The 19,751-nt window shown below is 44.1% G+C and overlaps 2 protein-coding genes across 3 annotated transcripts in view; both read left to right on the top strand.

Annotated features, from left to right (window-relative positions):
- The window catches only part of c4b (complement 4B (Chido blood group)), a 171,007-nt gene that overhangs the window by 134,873 nt on the left and 16,383 nt on the right, over positions 1-19,751 (top strand). For both annotated transcript variants that reach the window (XM_049480533.1, XM_049480532.1), the window contains exons 35-36: positions 364-438; positions 524-626. In XM_049480533.1, the coding sequence (XP_049336490.1) occupies positions 364-438; positions 524-626 (178 nt within the window). The remainder of the gene's footprint in view (positions 1-363; positions 439-523; positions 627-19,751) is intronic.
- LOC125802442 (uncharacterized) lies at positions 2,893-18,217 on the top strand. Its single transcript, XM_049480536.1, has 2 exons — positions 2,893-3,359; positions 13,649-18,217. The coding sequence occupies exon 2, from the start codon at positions 13,653-13,655 to the stop codon at positions 15,396-15,398; it is 1,746 nt and encodes a 581-aa protein (XP_049336493.1). The 5' UTR covers positions 2,893-3,359; positions 13,649-13,652; the 3' UTR covers positions 15,399-18,217.

The following is a 19,751-nucleotide window of genomic DNA, read 5'->3' as shown; positions in this document are numbered from 1 at the left end:
GCGCAAATCAGGCCTTCATTGTCATGCTAGTAAACCACTGCCAAGGAGAGGCAACAAGCAGAACAGATTTGTGTGGGCCAATAAACACAAGGAATGGACATTAGACCAGTGGAATTCTGTGCTTTGGTCTGATGAGTTCAAATTTGAGATCTTTGGTTTCAACTGCCGTGTCTTTTTCCTGTAGAGGAGTGTTTTACTTTTTTATTCATTTATTTATAAAATTATCACGTCATTGGAATATTAGAACCTTTCTATGTTTTTTAAATGTATCATTAGCTATTGATCTGCAGTCTGTTATTGATCAGTTGTTTATTATTTGTCAGTGGTTTATTATTGATAATCTGCTATGTCTCACTTTATCAGCTAAAGGACCTTGCAGATACATATATCTCTCACTATGAGGTCTCACAAGGACGAGTTCTGTTATATTTCAATAAGGTGAGGAAAAACACACACACACACAGCATTGCATTTATGTTAATCTGTAACTGTCCGTATGTAATAAGCCTTATATGTATTGCAGATTCATAACGCTAATGACTGTATCGTATTTGAAGCTGTGCAGAAAGTGCCAGTGGGTTTAGTGCAGCCGGCCCCCGCATCCTTCTACGACTATTACGAGCCAGGTCAGCATGCAGACCCCTGACCACTGTAACACACCTTACATCTCACACTCCAGCAGGTACCATACTCTTCAGAGGGCAAGAAGTGTTTATTTAATTACGAAAACACTCATTTTTAAAGAAATATTAATAACATTTCTACTAAAACTGGTGATTTTGCATCACTGGGTTCATTAAATCATCTCCAAATCTCTCTTTATGGAGTCAAGTAATATCTTGGCCATTCCACTAAAAGGGTGCCATTTGCTTGCTCTTCCAAATAAAACTTTTTAAAAAATCTTTTTTCAACTTTAAATCTAATAACACGTATATTTAGCAATTCAAAACATTGTTAAACTCAGGCTGTCCTTGCCCCATTTCCCTGTCTTTTCCCCTCTCTGCAGGTGTTTCTGTTTTTGTTTATCCTTGTGCCTGTAATTTCCCCATGTGCTCCTGTCTGCAGATCAGCCCCAGTGTTTGTTGGTGTCTTTATCTTAACTGTTGTCACCTGTGTTCGTTTGTTTCCTGTTTTCTCTGGTTGTCCGTGTTTATTTATAGTCTGTGTGTTTCCGTTAACCTTGTCGGTTCTTTTGCGTTGTTACGTCTGTTAGGTTGTAGGCAGAGGTGGAAAGTAATTAATTAGATTTTTAGATGTGTACTTTTACTTTTACTTGAGTAGAATTTTAGCAAAAAAAGCTACTTTTACTTAATTACAATTTTTCAGTACTTTTTCCACCTCTGGTTGTAGGTTTTTCTTTGTTTTCCTCTGTTTTTATGTTGTAGCAGATAGCCTGATGTCTCATTGTGAAATCACACTCTTAGATCCACTTAAGAAATTCCACTGGAGAGCAGAGGGGGATCCCCCCAACCTTGAATGATAACACTTTAACGACTTTTACGACCATTTGCTGGAAACATCTGTCTCGCTAAAAGCATCCGAACAAAGACCCATAAACCTTGGGGATTAACATGTCACCTGCTGATCCGCTATCTTCGGAGCACACCTCTTAAACAGTCACACTAATTTACACACACACACACACACAGTTTGACCCTTTAACTGGTCAAGGACCCGTGGACCATTTAACAAGACAATACTGCCACCCGCAGGAGAAGAAAGGAACTTTTCTTGGAGCACGAGGCTATGATCGAAAAATTACATATGTATATGCTTTTACAATAACTTAAATAACTGTTGGTTAATTCTAATATTGTGAGAAGCAGGGTATCAAGCAATGTGATGAAACACTTTCTAATCAAGAGAACAATTTTGAGGTTTACCTTCATTTTCTTCTACAGGTTCCAGGCTGAAGAATTATGTCTTGTTTGTCATTGGTTGAACTATTGCAACTAGTCAGCGTAGTTTTAACTTTTGTGTTGGTTATATAGATACATTTTCCGGTTTAGTAAAGAGCAAAGCATAAAAGTATAAAGGTATAGTGAATTTCCGATTTAAAGGGTTCTGAAATGATGTTAACCAGAGCAATAGGACCTGCATTCCTTAGTGGGGGAGAGGTGTGAATTACGACGGCCACAGATTTACATCTTTGAATACACAGGCGAGTCTGCCATTTCAAAAGGGAAATTTAAGGCTGAAAAATGTTAAAACATTAAAAACAAAATGTGTTCTTAAGACGTGAATGAACATTAACTACAAAAAGAACACGGAGGGCAACAAACTAGCAGTCTGGTTAAAATAATTACTTAAAGCTATCAGGGCATGTTTCCACAATACTTTAATCAGGTTAATAACTAAATCTTGAATTAATAAGTTTAAAGTTCATAACGAGTTTCTTTCTTTCCTTTCTAAGAGTCCGGTGCGTGTGAGTTAGTGTATTCCCTGGTCATGTGTTATATTTCTTTCCATTCTTACACCTCAAAATCAACTATGATTATCTAATTGTCTGGTTAGGATTTCAGTTCTGAGATGTTTATTCATATCACTAAAATGCTATGCAACAGTGGGTGAATGTGGGGAAATTGTGGGTTTTCTATGTCAAAGTACATTTTAATAAGCAATGGTTTAATTTGATCATTTAAGAATGTTAAGGTTTAAGTTAATAAAGAAAAAAGGGGGAAGTCGTCTAGGCAAGACTCCACCTACCTGGAAGATGATTGGATTTTTAGAAATTATACTTGCAGTTAGGAAACCTATCACAAGTTAGGGCCAATACGTCACGAAGGGAACGTGTTTTCCAATAAAGGGGGATGTTAGTTCATTCAGTTGGTAGTTCGTGGTTCGCAGTTCGGAGTTCGAGCGCTTTTTAGGTTTAGTTAAGTTCAATTTTTTTAGAGTTTTAGTTAGAATTTTGTACTCTCTCTTTTGTTTTACTTTCTCTTAGATTCAGCTTAGTGATTCTTAAGTTCGTGAGTCATAGATTCTAGCTCGAGCTGCGCTTGCAGCACACCCGCGCTGACTAACACAAGTCCAGCGATTATCAACAGAATTAGAGAATTAGGTGCTTCCAGCTATTGAACCACCTTAGCGCTACGGAGCTGCCTATAGTTCACCGCTCATACTTAGCGTTATACATCGCTCGCCCGACCAGACCCAGACGCGAAGAGAACCCTTGATCTATCAGCTGCCCGGAGCGAAGCTCCCGCTTGCCGTTGGAACCGAAGCCCTGCTTGCACCGTGAAGTCCACCTGAAGAACCCGCTTGGCCACCTGGATCGAGCTACCCTTCCTGGCGGTCGACACCGACGGTTCCCTTCGCGGCAGAGACGACACCGGTTGCCCGAGGCCGGTCAACGCAAAGTGAGGCGCTGGTTAAATCTCTAATTCTCTGGTGGCGTTCTGTTGGTCTGGTTAGGTTGAGTCTTGCTAAGTTCTCAGTTATAGTTATTCCCGGTTGAGATGGTGGTGATCGCTGTCAGTTCCATAGTTCTAATGTAACCTAGTTTAACTCAAGTAGCTTGGGTTTAGGGCGTTTTTGCTTCTTTAGTAGTTAGTTCGTTTATAGCAGTATATAATCACTTATAATCTTGTTTAATCTCCTAATATTCTTATAGTGGGTTTAGTTATCCATATTTAGGTTTATCTCCTAGTGGGTTATCATAATTACTTCCCCTTTGGTATATTAAACTGGGTATTGATTTGTTTATTTTTATCTACTTATACATTTCTGTTGTTTGGGTCTAAAGTGTTTTGAGTTATTCATATATGCGATGAGAAGGTTTGGTTGTAAGACTGTTATCATCAGCGTGCTTGAATTTCACTCTCAAATTGTTGTTTGAATTATGCCCCTTATCTAATTCTGCATATATCCATGTATTACTTTTATTCTAAATAAACATTATTTGTTTTAGCCAATTCTTGACTTAAGTGTGTTCCTCCCGTGGTTCAAAGACTTTCTGAAACCGACAAGAACTCACCCTGAGGTTAAATATAAATTTTGTAGCTAGCCGCTACTGGCGCCCTATTAACCTTTAATATTAATATTAAAATTAATATTGATATCAGGTAAATAGTTCGGTATCCATTGTAACCACTACATATTTGGCGCGGCCGACGCGGGGCCAACGTCACATCTCTGATCTACGGGAGAAAGCACGGAGTTAAGAAAACGTATTGGTGTGTTGTGTTTATTAAATATCTACCTTACGCTCCGCGTTAGTAAAACGCCAGCGGGCTGGCGAAAGCTAACCGGGTCACTCCTCTGTCTGTGTGCGCGCACATCTATATACATCTATATACATCTATATATATATCCAACTCCTTTGTGTGTATGTGTTTTAAAGAGCATTGGTAATCACTTGTGAAACGCCTCATATTACCGCCAAAGAGCCGATCAGTGTGAGTGCGTGTGTGTATTGTAGACGCCGCTGTACGTCTGCTTTCATTATCACTATTATTGGTGCTTTACATTTACCCGGGGTATCTAAACAGGCTCAGCCGACAACTATTATCACGTGAATTATATCAGCGCTATTTGTAAAGGCCTCAGCGAGGTTGCTGTAGCTGCGGATTTCCAGTGCAGTAAACCCGCTTCCCAGTTTAAACGGCCCGTGTGCGCGGATTTCCGCACCCCGGTCGTACTGGGACCCTCTCGTGTGCCCCGTGGCTTTGCAAACCGCGGCGTAACGCTATCCTTTTAGGTGGTAGAGAGGTTTACAGTCGCGAAAACGCGACGGGCGAGGATCACGCCCTCAGCGGAAGCCTCGCTTGACTCAGACTGTGTGAAGTAAATCCCTGCGTGCTGTGTTCCTCTCTGTGTCTCTGTGTTAAGGTCAGCAAGACCGTTGTGTTCCCCACAAAGCTTGAAAGCAACTGAGCTCTCAGGAGCTGAGGTTTGTCCTCCCACTCAAGGGGGCGGGACTCAGTTGTGTCACCGGTAGGCGGAGCCTTCCCCACCAGTGGCCTCTAGTCGCCATCTCGTGGTCAACTGTATCAGCTACATCTTGCCTCAAGGCTGTCTTACCTTTTCGTGCCTCTAGGGGTAAAGCTATATCTACACTGCCCTCTTCTGGTCGTTTGGGTGAATACTCAGGTTAAAGGGGGTTGCAGTTCATTTATACGCTATTTTGGGAAATTCTTGTAGTAAACTGTGTTTACGTGTGGTTGGTGTTGGCTTCATATGAGTTTTGGCATACCTTAATCGAGATACCCTCTTCCCCTGCTTTCTTTGCTTGGTTACTGTTATATTTTAAATGTTGTATCGTCCTAGTTATTATTAATACTAGTAAGTGCCATTTCCATTCTTAATTACTAGTAAGTATATATTCAAATTAGAATTCACTTCAAATAGATACATTTAGATAACTCAATTGTAATAATTCAATATTTTGTTCTATGTAGCCATCCTACTTCAAACATAGTGTCAACTCTCAAAGCTAACTTGCTTGTCAGCTGTTCTACTCACATTGCTTACATTAAATATATTCATTTGAGCTAACCATAATATCCAGTATTTTTAAACATTCAAGTTATAATCATTGGTTGCTATAAATACCTGTTATTTAGGTAATCCATAGTAGCCATTCATTATTTTGTTTTGTCAAACATATTATCCACTTCTTCTTGTTATTCTAAATACAGGCATATAATCCTTATCCTATTTAGCCATATAAAAAAATAATAAATAAAAAATATATATTAAAAAAAAAAATAAATAAAAATAAAAAAAAAAAAAAATAAAAAAAAAAAAAATCTGCTCGCTAATACTGAAGGTAGCTTAGACTCTGTCTGAGTCACTTCGTTGAATTTCTAAATAAATCAAAGCCTTATAGACCTACATACATCCGCTCTATGCTGGTTTTTGACAGGATTTGACTGTGGTGTTGGTGACAGCAGTGCTATCTTTAATGCATCCACAGTCATTCAAACCTTGCCAGTTACCACCTAGTTAACAAATTAATTAATTACTAATAGGTATTTGACAATTTTTATGCGAAACTATTAAAACTTATACCTATCCAAGGTCACCCAAATAAAATTAAAATAATAATTATCCATTAAAAAAAAAAAAAAAAAAGAAAAAAAAACTACACTTTTAGCTTATTAGATTCACTAGGGACTACGCATCAAAGTTTGTTACCCTAGCATCAATCTCTCCAATCTCAGCAGCAGTGCTAAGTCACCCATCCGGGACTGGCTTCCAATACAGCTCGCATCGCTTGACCCTCGTCAAGTCAAAATGAGTTCTCCAAGAGAGGCAGGGTCCCCGCTCCTCAGCGAGGCTGAGTCGGTGGACCAAGTAGAAGCCACTCTTCTTGATTTAGTAAGCTGCCGCATTCCAGACTATGCTGAAGGCATGCAACAGGCAGATGATGCCCACCTTCAGAGTTTGATGACTAGCTGTGTGGACGACCACCTAACTAAATCCCTAAAAATAAAAGAACAAATAGACACCGTGTACAAAATGGCCCTCATACTCTGGAGACAACTCCAACTCTCACAAGAGAGAGAGCAACATGCTACTAACCACTGTACAGCTCTCCAGCAAACTAACCAAAAACTCAGGGACGAATTGGCGCAATGGCATAATACTGGTTCAGAGATAAAATCCCAACAAGAAGCCCTTGAACATAAAGTAAAGTCACTGCAGGAAGAGGCCGCAACAGCCACAAAGCTTGCCATCCAGTCACGAGGTAAGCTGGAGGAAGCCCAGGAGCAGCAGACCGAACTCGAGGCTGAACTAACACAGGCTATGAGTGCTTTAAGATTAGCTCGTATAGAAAAAAGGGATGCAGAAACGCAGTTGGCAGAGTTCAAATTAGAACGGGATGAGACATATTCCCGGGGGCCAAAGGTAAGCCCAACAAAGGGTAGACCAGCGACCCCACATCTCTTTAAGACGGAGGTACATACTCCTACGCCCGTAACTTCCATGGGTTACCAGGGAGGAGCTGAAGCTCCTCGATCACCCATCAGAGTCAAACCGGAACCGGCTGGCCCCAAAAAGGTGAACCGGACCCTGTTTGGCTGGGACGAATCTGAACACACCCGACGACCCCAAACAAATGCAGATATGGCCAGGCCCATAACACCCTCAGATAGAGATTTGGATAAAGTTGCCCGCAATATCAGCCGGTTTGAACCTAAGCCTGGCTGCCCTAATGATATCCACCTTTATCTAAATGACATTGATTACTATCTACGGCGCTTCCCTCTGGCCACCATAGACGACAGAATCTATCTCATTAAAATAACATCCAGCCGCGACGTTAGCAGTTTCATTGAACGCCAACCACCACACGTAAGGGGGAACTATAGGGCTCTCTGCCAAGCATTGGAGGCAGAATTCTCTAGCTTCTCAACCCAGTTAGGCCTCTCCGCTGCATTCACGGTGAGGCAGAACAGGCAGGAGGGTCCCGAACAGTACTACTATCGCCTCAGGCGCGCTTACTTTGGCTTCAAGAATGAACCAGAGATGGAGGAGGACGAAAATTTCAAGGTCCTGTTTGTCCAGAACCTCCATCCTTCAACCAGCCACCATTTAGGTGTCTCGGCTTGTCCCCGCACCCTGACTAGTCGGCAGCTAAGAGATCTAGCTCTTAGAGGCTTTGCAAAAGTTCAGCAAAGTTTGGGTAAAAAAACCGACTCCGAGGTCCTTGCAGTAGCCAGTAACCCTTGTATGGAACTAGAGGGGAAGCACAGCTTCCAGGGAACAGATAAGACTCACGGGTCCAGACCCTATAGACAAGAACCAGCCCAAAGTCAGCAGGTCGATCCACAGCGACGCCGCTCACCTACTTATAAGGTGAATCGCGGCCAGGGCAGACCCCATCGAGGTCGAGCCTCCCACCATCAACGTGGTGGCAGGCCACACCATCATGGGAATAACAGGCACTCTGGACCAAACCAGACTGCAAAAAGCCCTAAATCATCACTTGACAAAACCCTTAACGGCCTGGAGGCAGGGGATCTTGAGTTAATCCTGCAATGGGTTAACCAAATGCGCAAGGAGAAAAGGGGTAACCTCAACCAAGGGCGCAACATCCAGGAGCAGTCGAGCACTGCTCCCCATGAAAAAGACCCCAAACGAGCTACTTGGGAGCATGCCCAAGACACTGCACCTAGTGCAGTCCTAGTTGTGGAACTAGACACTGACCACTCTCTCAAGGAAGAAGACCCATTTCTAATTCGGGGGGAGCTTCCTTTCCGACAGTTCTTGGGCCATCTGAGCGAAAGGGGGGTGGCCAGAAAATTCTATCTTGCTACTACTTTGGAGGATGAATTTGTGCAAGATGCTCTTCTTGACACGGCATCAGACATCACACTGATGTCCATGTCCCTTTTTAACCGAGTGCGGGCATCCGCTCGGCGACGGAATAGGGAGATACAGCTGAGTAACTGTTCTCTCAATATCCAGCCCTACTCACACACGGGCATCACCATACATTCGATGGCCCTAATTCAACTTACGATTGGGCCCGTGACTGTTGTTCATCCAATTCATGTGTCTCCCTTGGAGTCCATCCCATTCCTCGCAGGAAAAGATCTTCTTAATCGGTTCGAGCCCCTTATCGACTTTCAAGGTCTTAAGATCTGGGCGCAGGTTCGGCAACCCCTTCCTGTTCTTCCCTCTCGTGAGGAGGAGATCCAGTGCTACCGTCTTTGTGGACATTTCCAACCATGCAAGGAACTGATCGACCCCGTGGTTCCTATGGAGATTGAGGAAGGGCCTACAGCCGCCGTTTCACAGTGTACAAATCCTTCTTGGCCTCCAAGCTCAGTCTTGGAACAACGTGACACCTTCTTGTGTACCATGGTCCCATCTGAAAATCTTGGGGAATATTGTCCCAGAGTGGAGAAGGGGGTCACATTGGACGACTTCCAGGTGGATGACGTGGTCATCGCCCTGTGGTCGGACAAATCCGCAGTCAGCCAAGACTTAGTAAACTCATTATCGGCAACCCATGCTAGCTTTCATTTCATTCAATCCCAGGGAGCTTTTCCGCTTGGGCCCGTTCCTCAACCCACCTTGCCGGCAGTCGGCACTTGTTCTTTGACTGTCCGTTGGAACAAGAAAGAGTTCACCCAGCTTTTCCTTGTGGTCCCAGACTTACCTCACTCCATCTATGTGGGCGGTGACGTGTTGGTCAGGTTGGATGTTCAGGTAGACACCATCAATAACATCCTTTGGTCCCTCACAAACACTCAGGCAGATGGCTCTTCCCCTGAGCCAGAGTATCTGCACTCGGGTCAGACCATACCTGAAGTTTGTCAGGTGGCAAACAACCAAGCCATCACCCTACCGGCAAATACCAAAAATATCGGCCTCTACCTGACCATCCTACCTGGACAACAACTATGTCACCCCCATGCACTGTTCCAACCCTCACATCGATTCTTTGATCTTGGTCTGACCGTGGAAGCCACACCTCTTGTGGAGTTACGTGCTAGGTCAGTCTACTTGTTCGTTCAAAATTGTACAACCCAGGACATAGTGATTCCCCAACTCACAGAACTGGGTTGGCTGGTTAGCACCAAATTTCATGACTTTGAACTGCGGCTTCCAGTCATCGGTCCGATTCCTCAGCAGTTGCTTCCAAAGCAAGAGTCCAAGACATTATACACCCGACCGTCTGGGGCAATTGCTATTTTTCCTGTCTTGGAGACCCATGAAGATGCGTTGTACCGCATTGATCTGACCCACAGGGACCAAATGGTCTTGGATACAGTCACTGTCCTTAGTCTCGATTCTGTCCCATCACCTGGCACTAACACAGTCCTGGTGAAGCAGAAGGAGGAGGCCGACAGTTTTCCTTCAACTCAAACAGAGTTTGAGAAGCAACTACAGCAAATGCTGTTAGATGCGGATGCATTGCAATCAGACGAAGAGCGTGTAAAGCTCAGAACAGTGCTGACTAAGTATCGCGCGTCTTTCTCTCAAGATTCTATGGATTGTGGATTGACCCACATCCATATGATTCGTATTCCGACGCATCCCGACGCTGCTCCTGCTTACGTTCGCCAATACAAGATTCCACTTGCATCATACGGGCCGGTGCAAGAGATCATAGATGATCTCTTAGACAAAGGAATAATCCGACCATGCAACAGCACCTACTCTGCGCCACTTTGGCCGGTGTTGAAGCCCAATGGCAAATGGCGTCTGACTATTGACTATCGCCGCCTAAATGACCAGGTCCCTCTTTCTAGATGGCCCATGACCCAATTGGAGCAAGAACTCCCTAGGGTCAGAGATGCCAAATATTTTTCAACCTTAGATGTGGCATCGGGGTTCTGGACCATTCCGGTCCATGTGGAAGACCAACACAAACTGGCATTCACATTCGCCGGCCGTCAATTTACATTCACCCGCTGCCCATTCGGATATTCCAATTCACCAGCTGAATTCAACATCTTTCTTAACAAAGCTTGTCCTGATGCAAGAGAACGAGGAACCTTGATTTATGTTGACGATGTTCTTATCCGGAACAATTCTCTCGATGCTCACTTGGAAGAGATTGATCATGTGCTAGATCAGCTCACAAAAGCAGGTGCGAAAATATCCCTAGCCAAATGTCAGTGGTGCAAAACTAAGGTCAACTATGTGGGCCTTTTGGTTGGTCCAGATGGTGTTCTTCCGCAACCATGTCGTGCCCAAGGCATCGTGGATATCGCGGAACCAAAAACCATCCACGCCCTTCGCAGCTTCTTGGGGGTATGCAACTACTCCCGCCAGTTCATTGAAAACTTTGCGGAACTGGCCAAGCCACTGTACCAGCTGTTAAAGCAGGATGTACCTTTCATTTGGGGTGAGGCCCAGGCACAAGCCATGCAAACCCTCAAAGACAAACTGGCATCGGCACCCTGTTTAACCTATCCGGACCACAGCAGAGAATTCTACCTTCAAGTTGGGTTTTCAGAGCACTGTGTGAGTGCTGGTCTATACCAGGTACACGATCGAGACAAGAGAGTGGTGGCTTATGCAAGCAAAGCTTTGATGGCTCCGGAACTCAAATACTCTGACTGTGAGAAAGCACTTCTGGCCACGGTCTGGGCAGTGAAACACTTCTCCAACTACCTTGGGGGACAAAAGATCATTGTAGAAACGAACCACCAGCCAGTGGTCTTTCTCAACAGTCAGCGCATTCGAGAAGGTGTGGTCACCAACGCACGAGTCGCCTCCTGGTTAATGGCCCTACAAAGTTTTGAGGTTGAGGTGCGCTATGCGCAAAACTCGAGATTACCTCTAGGCACTGATCTGGCGGCATGTCAGCGGTGCGAAACTGACATACCGGCCACATCAGTGCCCATTCCCAATCTCGCCTCCCAAAAACCCACAAACCATCGTTACTTTGACCCCAAGGAGTGTGAAAACATTCCCACGGTCTACGTAGATGGATGCTCTTTCCGACATGACCAAGAAGGCCTCAAAGCTGGTGCAGGAATCGTCTGGCTTGATGACAATCCTTGCGAACCACAACAGTTCAAACTAGGATCACAAACTTCTCAGTATGCCGAAATCGCTGCCATACTCATCACAATTCAACTTGCTATCGACCAGGGGGTAAAAACCCTGGTAATCTGTACAGATTCCAACTACGCACGTCTAAGTTTCACATGTCACTTGCCAATCTGGAAAACCAAAGGTTTTCTCACATCTGGCAGGAAAGCAGTCAAACACACAGAGCTGTTCACAGCCGCGGACTACCTGGTAGTTCGGCATGACATGCTTGTCTACTGGAAAAAGGTGAGGGGACACTCACGTGTCCCAGGGACAGACAAGACATACAATGATCAAGCTGATTCACTGGCCAAAAGAGGTGCCTTGGAAGGAGTTTCATGGGTCTTTGACCCGTTGAAATACCCAACCCAACCCAACCCCACTGTTTTAGCCGTGACTAGAGCACAAGCTAAACAAACCTCAACAACAGAAATCCCACCCTGCGCTGCGGTCTCCATTGATCCAGAAATCACAGATGCTGATTTGATCACGCTACAAGACGCAGACCCCGACATCAAATCTATTAAGGCTTTCTTGCTTGATCCCACCAACAATCCCATAACCAGCCAAATGCTGGAGGCATCAATTCCGCTTAAACAACTCTTGCACAACCGCGCATTCTTGAAGGTGGTCAAGGGCTTGCTTGTTCATGTCACTGAGACCCACACTTCTCCTGCGTTCGTGGTGCCTCCGTGCCACAGGGGGGTAATGTTGGGGCACGCCCATGACTCTCCATCAGCAGGTCACAAAGGGATCAAGGAAACTTATAGGACACTCAAACAGGTGGCCTTTTGGCCACGAATGCGGGAGCATGTAGCTAGTTACATTAAAGGATGCTTGGTGTGCTGCCAGTTCCTGCCGGCGAATCCTCTGCACAGGGCTCCCTTACAGAGAAAGGGGTTAACCTTCCCGTGGTCGGATCTGCAAATGGATTGGGTGGGCCCGCTCACAAAGTCTGCTCGAGGGAACAAATATTTCCTCACAGTCACATGTGCATTCACCAAGTGGGTGGAGTGTCTTCCAGCCGCCAATGACACCGCTATAACCACAGCGTGTCTCCTGGTTAATCATATCTTCACCCGGTTTGGTCTTCCTTGTAGGGTTGACTCAGATCGAGGTACTCATTTCACGGCAGAAGTCATGCAACAAATGTGGCACGTCCTCGGTGTAAAAGCCAAGTTGCACGTGAGCTACCACCCCCAGTCCTCTGGTCAGGTCGAACGGGCTAACCGCACAGTGGTCAGCATCCTCAAGAAATTTGTGGCCACGCATCACCGCGACTGGGATGTGAAATTGCCGTTGGTACTCATGGCCATTAGGGCAACTCCTCACGATTCCACCGGCGTCTCTCCATTCGAGGTGATGACAGGCAGACAGATGACACTTCCACTACATCTGTTATATCAGCCAGGTGGAACGGATACCTCAGTTGCCTACACAACACAGCAGTACATAGACGATTTGCAGAAACACCTAAAATCCACTTTTGCTTTTGCCCAACAGCACATGGCACGAAGTGCCCAGGGTCGGAAGGCCTACTATGATCAGAAGGCGTCCTATGACGAGCTTCAGGTGGGAGATAAGGTGTGGTACTACATTTTCGCTCAACCTGTCGAGAAACCCCAATCGAATACGGGTAGGCTGGCTCGCAAACTCATGCCTCGCTGGACTGGACCCCACACAATCACGGACAAATTGTCCCCGGTGGTGTACCAGATCCAGATCAGCCAAGGTTCTAAGGAGCCAACCCGCAAGTGGGTACACCGCAACCAAATTAAGCCACACCAAAGCCCTATGGGACAAGTCGGGGCCGCCAATGCCTTGATTAGAGTCTAATCAGGTGGACAAAACCCCTGCTAGACCCCTAGGTGTTTAGCAACTCCTAGCTGTACAACTGACAACTAAACTAATAACTTCATTTGTAAAATTTAGGAATACATTGATCTTTGATCCATATACAGTAGTCTGTTGTTTGCAATTTCAACCCAAGTACCATTACACATCTGCCGATCAAGCCAGCCAACAGAACCATCATTTTGTGCCTGGGAATAGGATATCACTGATTGTTAGCCACTTATCTGTTAGATTCTACTTCATTGGTGGTTCACACTAGTACACCCAGGTTAATCATGTACATTTGTCTCGTTAGGAAGATGAGGACTCTCCTGCTCCTGACGCTCGTGCTGGGGACGATCGTCGCGGCCCCTGATGTGATCTCCCCCGGACCTACCTCAGGAGTAGTTCTTAGGGATAATTCGGGACTACTAATCACAAACTGCCGGTTACATACCCAAAGGGTGTTTGTACGACTGAACCCGGAGGAAGTATGTAAAAAGAACTTCCCTGATTGGTCCCGCCAAGTGGGGTGGGCTGGGCATTGGTGGGTACGAGAGGCAGTAAGCCATGCCGAACGAGACACCACCCACATGCTACAACAGCTGCAAAAATTTGCGGTCACACAGTCTGAACTGAATGGGGCTCAAAAGAGATCCAAACGGTTTCTTGCAGGTTTATTAACTGCTGCCGCCGCTGTAGGCTCACTCCTTGGCGTTGGCACATCCGCTGTTAATGCCGTGGGCCTAGCCACGGTCCGCCGTAATGTAGGGGAACTACAGGCAGAACTACCACACATCAAGGACCAAATAGACACCCAACAGAGACAGCTACAGGCAATTGGACAAACTTTACAGGGTACCATTGTGGTCCTCAATACCCACACGGTAGCTTTAAACAAAACTCTGCAAACGATCACCTCCCTGACCCGGGCAATCCAGGCAGATATGGCTCACATCCAAGTGATTAACATGCTTTTGAATGACATGCTACAGGAAGTGGGATCCTCAGTAGACAGTCTAGCTATGGGCAAGATACCAGCTTATCTGGTGCCTTTAACCCTGGTACAGGAAATCCTCAGTAGGGCTACCCGAGAGGAAGTTACTGATCTCCAAGCACATTTAGCCTATACACTCGGAAGTGCAGTACCTCTTTATGTCAATCCAGGAAATAGAGAAGTAGCTTTTCTGGTCAACTTACCTATAATAGCTGCGGAAAACATTTATCGCTTAAAGGAAGTGGTAAATGTTGGGTTTTGGCAAAAAGAAGCACACATCAAAATTCAGACTCCGACCTTGGTAGCTTACCAAGACAGCAATCCTGGACTTTATCTGGCCCCAAATTTGCGCATGTGTACCCTGTCCAAGGATATACACTATCTCTGTCCCAGTAAACCGTTCACTCGAGAGGGTGCCGGCAATCTTTGTGGCCTTAAGCCCATGCTCACTAAGGACCAGTGTCCTGCCACTGTCACTCATAGGTACCAACAGGTCGAGACTCAGGTTGAAATCGTAGGGAGCCGGTGGCTGGTAAATACTGCGGCACGGGAAGCTGTGTTGTCCTATGACCAGCATGATATCGATGAACGTATTCCCCTTCCGGAACAAACATTTTGGGTAGACGTACCACCTGGGGCTACTCTGCATGTTGGGGAATGGTCCCTGTACCACTTAGTACCTGATCAATATGAGAGTGAAATTGAGGTGTCTGATTTCTTTACTACCCACTCCTTAGAACTCAGCCCTGACACCCTTGGTCGGATACAGTATGAGGGTCCCCAGTCTATCGATTTGACCCCCATCAATAATGTCTTAAAAGAGATCGAGTCGCGTCCCACATGGACAGTCCAACCTGTAAGATACTCCTGGTCATTGCCCGATACCTTGTTAGCTGCGCTGGTATGTCTGGGGTATGTAGCAACCTTTGGTATAACGTGTTTTTATCGTAGGAAGACCGTGAAGCTACAGAGACAAATGGATTCATGGTCGGGTAAGGTGGTTAGATTTGTGAGACGTAGAAGGGGGGGGTCAAGAAGTGTCAGTGGAAACTCAGGAGGACGCAACTGATGAACCTATGCAGGTAGCTGCAGTAAGGGAAGTGGTTTAGCTCTGGTTTGGATAACGCTAATGCAGACTGTTGTGTACTGACCAGCAAATGCCACCAGTAAGAGTTGAGATACCCAGTAACCTTTTTGTCCACAGCTATCTACGTCATCTCATCGACTGATAACCTGGATCTCTGCTGATTATCACCCGATGGGGGGGGGATATGTAGCAGATAGCCTGATGTCTCATTGTGAAATCACACTCTTAGATCCACTTAAGAAATTCCACTGGAGAGCAGAGGGGGATCCCCCCAACCTTGAATGATAACACTTTAACGACTTTTACGACCATTTGCTGGAAACATCTGTCTCGCTAAAAGCATCCGAACAAAGACCCATAAACCTTGGGGATTAACATGTCACCTGCTGATCCGCTATCTTCGGAGCACACCTCTTAAACAGTCACACTAATTTACACACACACACACACGCAGTTTGACCCTTTAACTGGTCAAGGACCCGTGGACCATTTAACAAGACAATACTGCCACCCGCAGGAGAAGAAAGGAACTTTTCTTGGAGCACGAGGCTATGATCGAAAAATTACATATGTATATGCTTTTACAATAACTTAAATAACTGTTGGTTAATTCTAATATTGTGAGAAGCAGGGTATCAAGCAATGTGATGAAACACTTTCTAATCAAGAGAACAATTTTGAGGTTTACCTTCATTTTCTTCTACAGGTTCCAGGCTGAAGAATTATGTCTTGTTTGTCATTGGTTGAACTATTGCAACTAGTCAGCGTAGTTTTAACTTTTGTGTTGGTTATATAGATACATTTTCCGGTTTAGTAAAGAGCAAAGCATAAAAGTATAAAGGTATAGTGAATTTCCGATTTAAAGGGTTCTGAAATGATGTTAACCAGAGCAATAGGACCTGCATTCCTTAGTGGGGGAGAGGTGTGAATTACGACGGCCACAGATTTACATCTTTGAATACACAGGCGAGTCTGCCATTTCAAAAGGGAAATTTAAGGCTGAAAAATGTTAAAACATTAAAAACAAAATGTGTTCTTAAGACGTGAATGAACATTAACTACAAAAAGAACACGGAGGGCAACAAACTAGCAGTCTGGTTAAAATAATTACTTAAAGCTATCAGGGCATGTTTCCACAATACTTTAATCAGGTTAATAACTAAATCTTGAATTAATAAGTTTAAAGTTCATAACGAGTTTCTTTCTTTCCTTTCTAAGAGTCCGGTGCGTGTGAGTTAGTGTATTCCCTGGTCATGTGTTATATTTCTTTCCATTCTTACACCTCAAAATCAACTATGATTATCTAATTGTCTGGTTAGGATTTCAGTTCTGAGATGTTTATTCATATCACTAAAATGCTATGCAACAGTGGGTGAATGTGGGGAAATTGTGGGTTTTCTATGTCAAAGTACATTTTAATAAGCAATGGTTTAATTTGATCATTTAAGAATGTTAAGGTTTAAGTTAATAAAGAAAAAAGGGGGAAGTCGTCTAGGCAAGACTCCACCTACCTGGAAGATGATTGGGTTTTTAGAAATTATACTTGCAGTTAGGAAACCTATCACAAGTTAGGGCCAATACGTCACGAAGGGAACGTGTTTTCCAATAAAGGGGGATGTTAGTTCATTCAGTTGGTAGTTCGTGGTTCGCAGTTCGGAGTTCGTGCGCTTTTTAGGTTTAGTTAAGTTCAATTTTTTTAGAGTTTTAGTTAGAATTTTGTACTCTCTCTTTTGTTTTACTTTCTCTTAGATTCAGCTTAGTGATTCTTAAGTTCGTGAGTCATAGATTCTAGCTCGAGCTGCGCTTGCAGCACACCCGCGCTGACTAACACAAGTCCAGCGATTATCAACAGAATTAGAGAATTAGGTGCTTCCAGCTATTGAACCACCTTAGCGCTACGGAGCTGCCTATAGTTCACCGCTCATACTTAGCGTTATACATCGCTCGCCCGACCAGACCCAGACGCGAAGAGAACCCTTGATCTATCAGCTGCCCGGAGCGAAGCTCCCGCTTGCCGTTGGAACCGAAGCCCTGCTTGCACCGTGAAGTCCACCTGAAGAACCCGCTTGGCCACCTGGATCGAGCTACCCTTCCTGGCTGTCGACACCGACGGTTCCCTTCGCGGCAGAGACGACACCGGTTGCCCGAGGCCGGTCAACGCAAAGTGAGGCGCTGGTTAAATCTCTAATTCTCTGGTGGCGTTCTGTTGGTCTGGTTAGGTTGAGTCTTGCTAAGTTCTCAGTTATAGTTATTCCCGGTTGAGATGGTGGTGATCGCTGTCAGTTCCATAGTTCTAATGTAACCTAGTTTAACTCAAGTAGCTTGGGTTTAGGGCGTTTTTGCTTCTTTAGTAGTTAGTTCGTTTATAGCAGTATATAATCACTTATAATCTTGTTTAATCTCCTAATATTCTTATAGTGGGTTTAGTTATCCATATTTAGGTTTATCTCCTAGTGGGTTATCATAATTACTTCCCCTTTGGTATATTAAACTGGGTATTGATTTGTTTATTTTTATCTACTTATACATTTCTGTTGTTTGGGTCTAAAGTGTTTTGAGTTATTCATATATGCGATGAGAAGGTTTGGTTGTAAGACTGTTATCATCAGCGTGCTTGAATTTCACTCTCAAATTGTTGTTTGAATTATGCCCCTTATCTAATTCTGCATATATCCATGTATTACTTTTATTCTAAATAAACATTATTTGTTTTAGCCAATTCTTGACTTAAGTGTGTTCCTCCCGTGGTTCAAAGACTTTCTGAAACCGACAAGAACTCACCCTGAGGTTAAATATAAATTTTGTAGCTAGCCGCTACTGGCGCCCTATTAACCTTTAATATTAATATTAAAATTAATATTGATATCAGGTAAATAGTTCGGTATCCATTGTAACCACTACAATGTTCTCAGTGTTTCTTTGTTTATTTCGTTCTTTGTTTGGATTTGTTTGTTTTGTAATAAAATTACTTGCATTTGCCTCCTCTCTCCACATCCTCTCCTTGCTGCTAGTAACAGCACAGGCAGCTTTACTTATTTTTTTCCAACGTTTTTAAACCAAAGTTTAGAAATCATTTAAAGTAATGGTTAATTACATGTTTAAATAACTACTCAATACTCATTCCTGGGACTGGAACTTACTCCTGTTACTGGCACTGACAGCTGTTACGTTTTATGTTTTAAGTAACAGGAGTAAAAGTAAAAGGAACATTTAAACAAAGAATTGTTAATGCTAATAGAATGAGCATACTGAGCACATTGTAGTGATTTTCCCAAAACTTGTATTTTAAAAATAAACAAATAAGATGTTATAATTAATTGTACAGTAGTGAGTGTTGATATTGACCTCCTTGGTCATAGTAACAATAAGATCAAATATACAGAAAAATAAATGAAAGAACTTAATTTTAGTCTTTCCAGGATCTTCAGAAGAACCAGCTGATGTAACTTCCTGTTGTAGATGTGACTTGTAGAATGTTCCAGATGTTTCAGATGGGGTGATGTGTTACATACATTTTTAAAACATAGATAGATTTGGAGTCACACAAACATGCAAAACAAATTACATCTCTGAAGGATTTTAATAATTATATTTCATGGTAAAGTGTATTGTTTGAGAGTAGGGACAGGTAATAAATGCTATTTTTAAATGCACAGCTCTCAACACTCCACACGCTCCTCTTACCACACACACTCCACACACAGCTCTCAACACTCCTCTTACTACAAACACTCCACACACAGCTCTCAACACACCACACACTCCTCTTACCACACACACTCCACACACAGCTCTCAACACTCCTCTTACTACAAACACTCCACACACAGCTCTCAACACACCACACACTCCTCTTACCACACACACTCCACACACAGCTCTCAACACTCCACACACTCCTCTTACTACAAACACTCCACACACAGTTCTCAACACACCACACACTCCTCTTACTACAAACACTCCACACACACAGCTCTCAACACTCCACACACTCCTCTTACCACACACACTCCACACACAGCTCTCAACACCCCTCTTACTACAAACACTCCACACACAGCTCTCAACACACCACACACTCCTCTTACCACACACACTCCACACACAGCTCTCAACACTCCTCTTACTACAAACACTCCACACACAGCTCTCAACACTCCACACACTCCTCTTACCACACACACTCCACACACAGCTCACAACACTCCTCTTACTACAAACACTCCACACACAGCTCTCAACACACCACACACTCCTCTTACCACACACACTCCACACACAGCTCTCAACACTCCTCTTACTACAAACACTCCACACACAGCTCTCAACACA

Source organism: Astyanax mexicanus, chromosome 6 (genome assembly GCF_023375975.1).
Source record: "Astyanax mexicanus isolate ESR-SI-001 chromosome 6, AstMex3_surface, whole genome shotgun sequence".
Taxonomy (NCBI): domain Eukaryota; kingdom Metazoa; phylum Chordata; class Actinopteri; order Characiformes; family Acestrorhamphidae; genus Astyanax; species Astyanax mexicanus.
The sequence above is the reverse complement of the archived record's forward strand: the minus strand, read 5'-3'. Positions and strand labels throughout refer to the sequence as shown.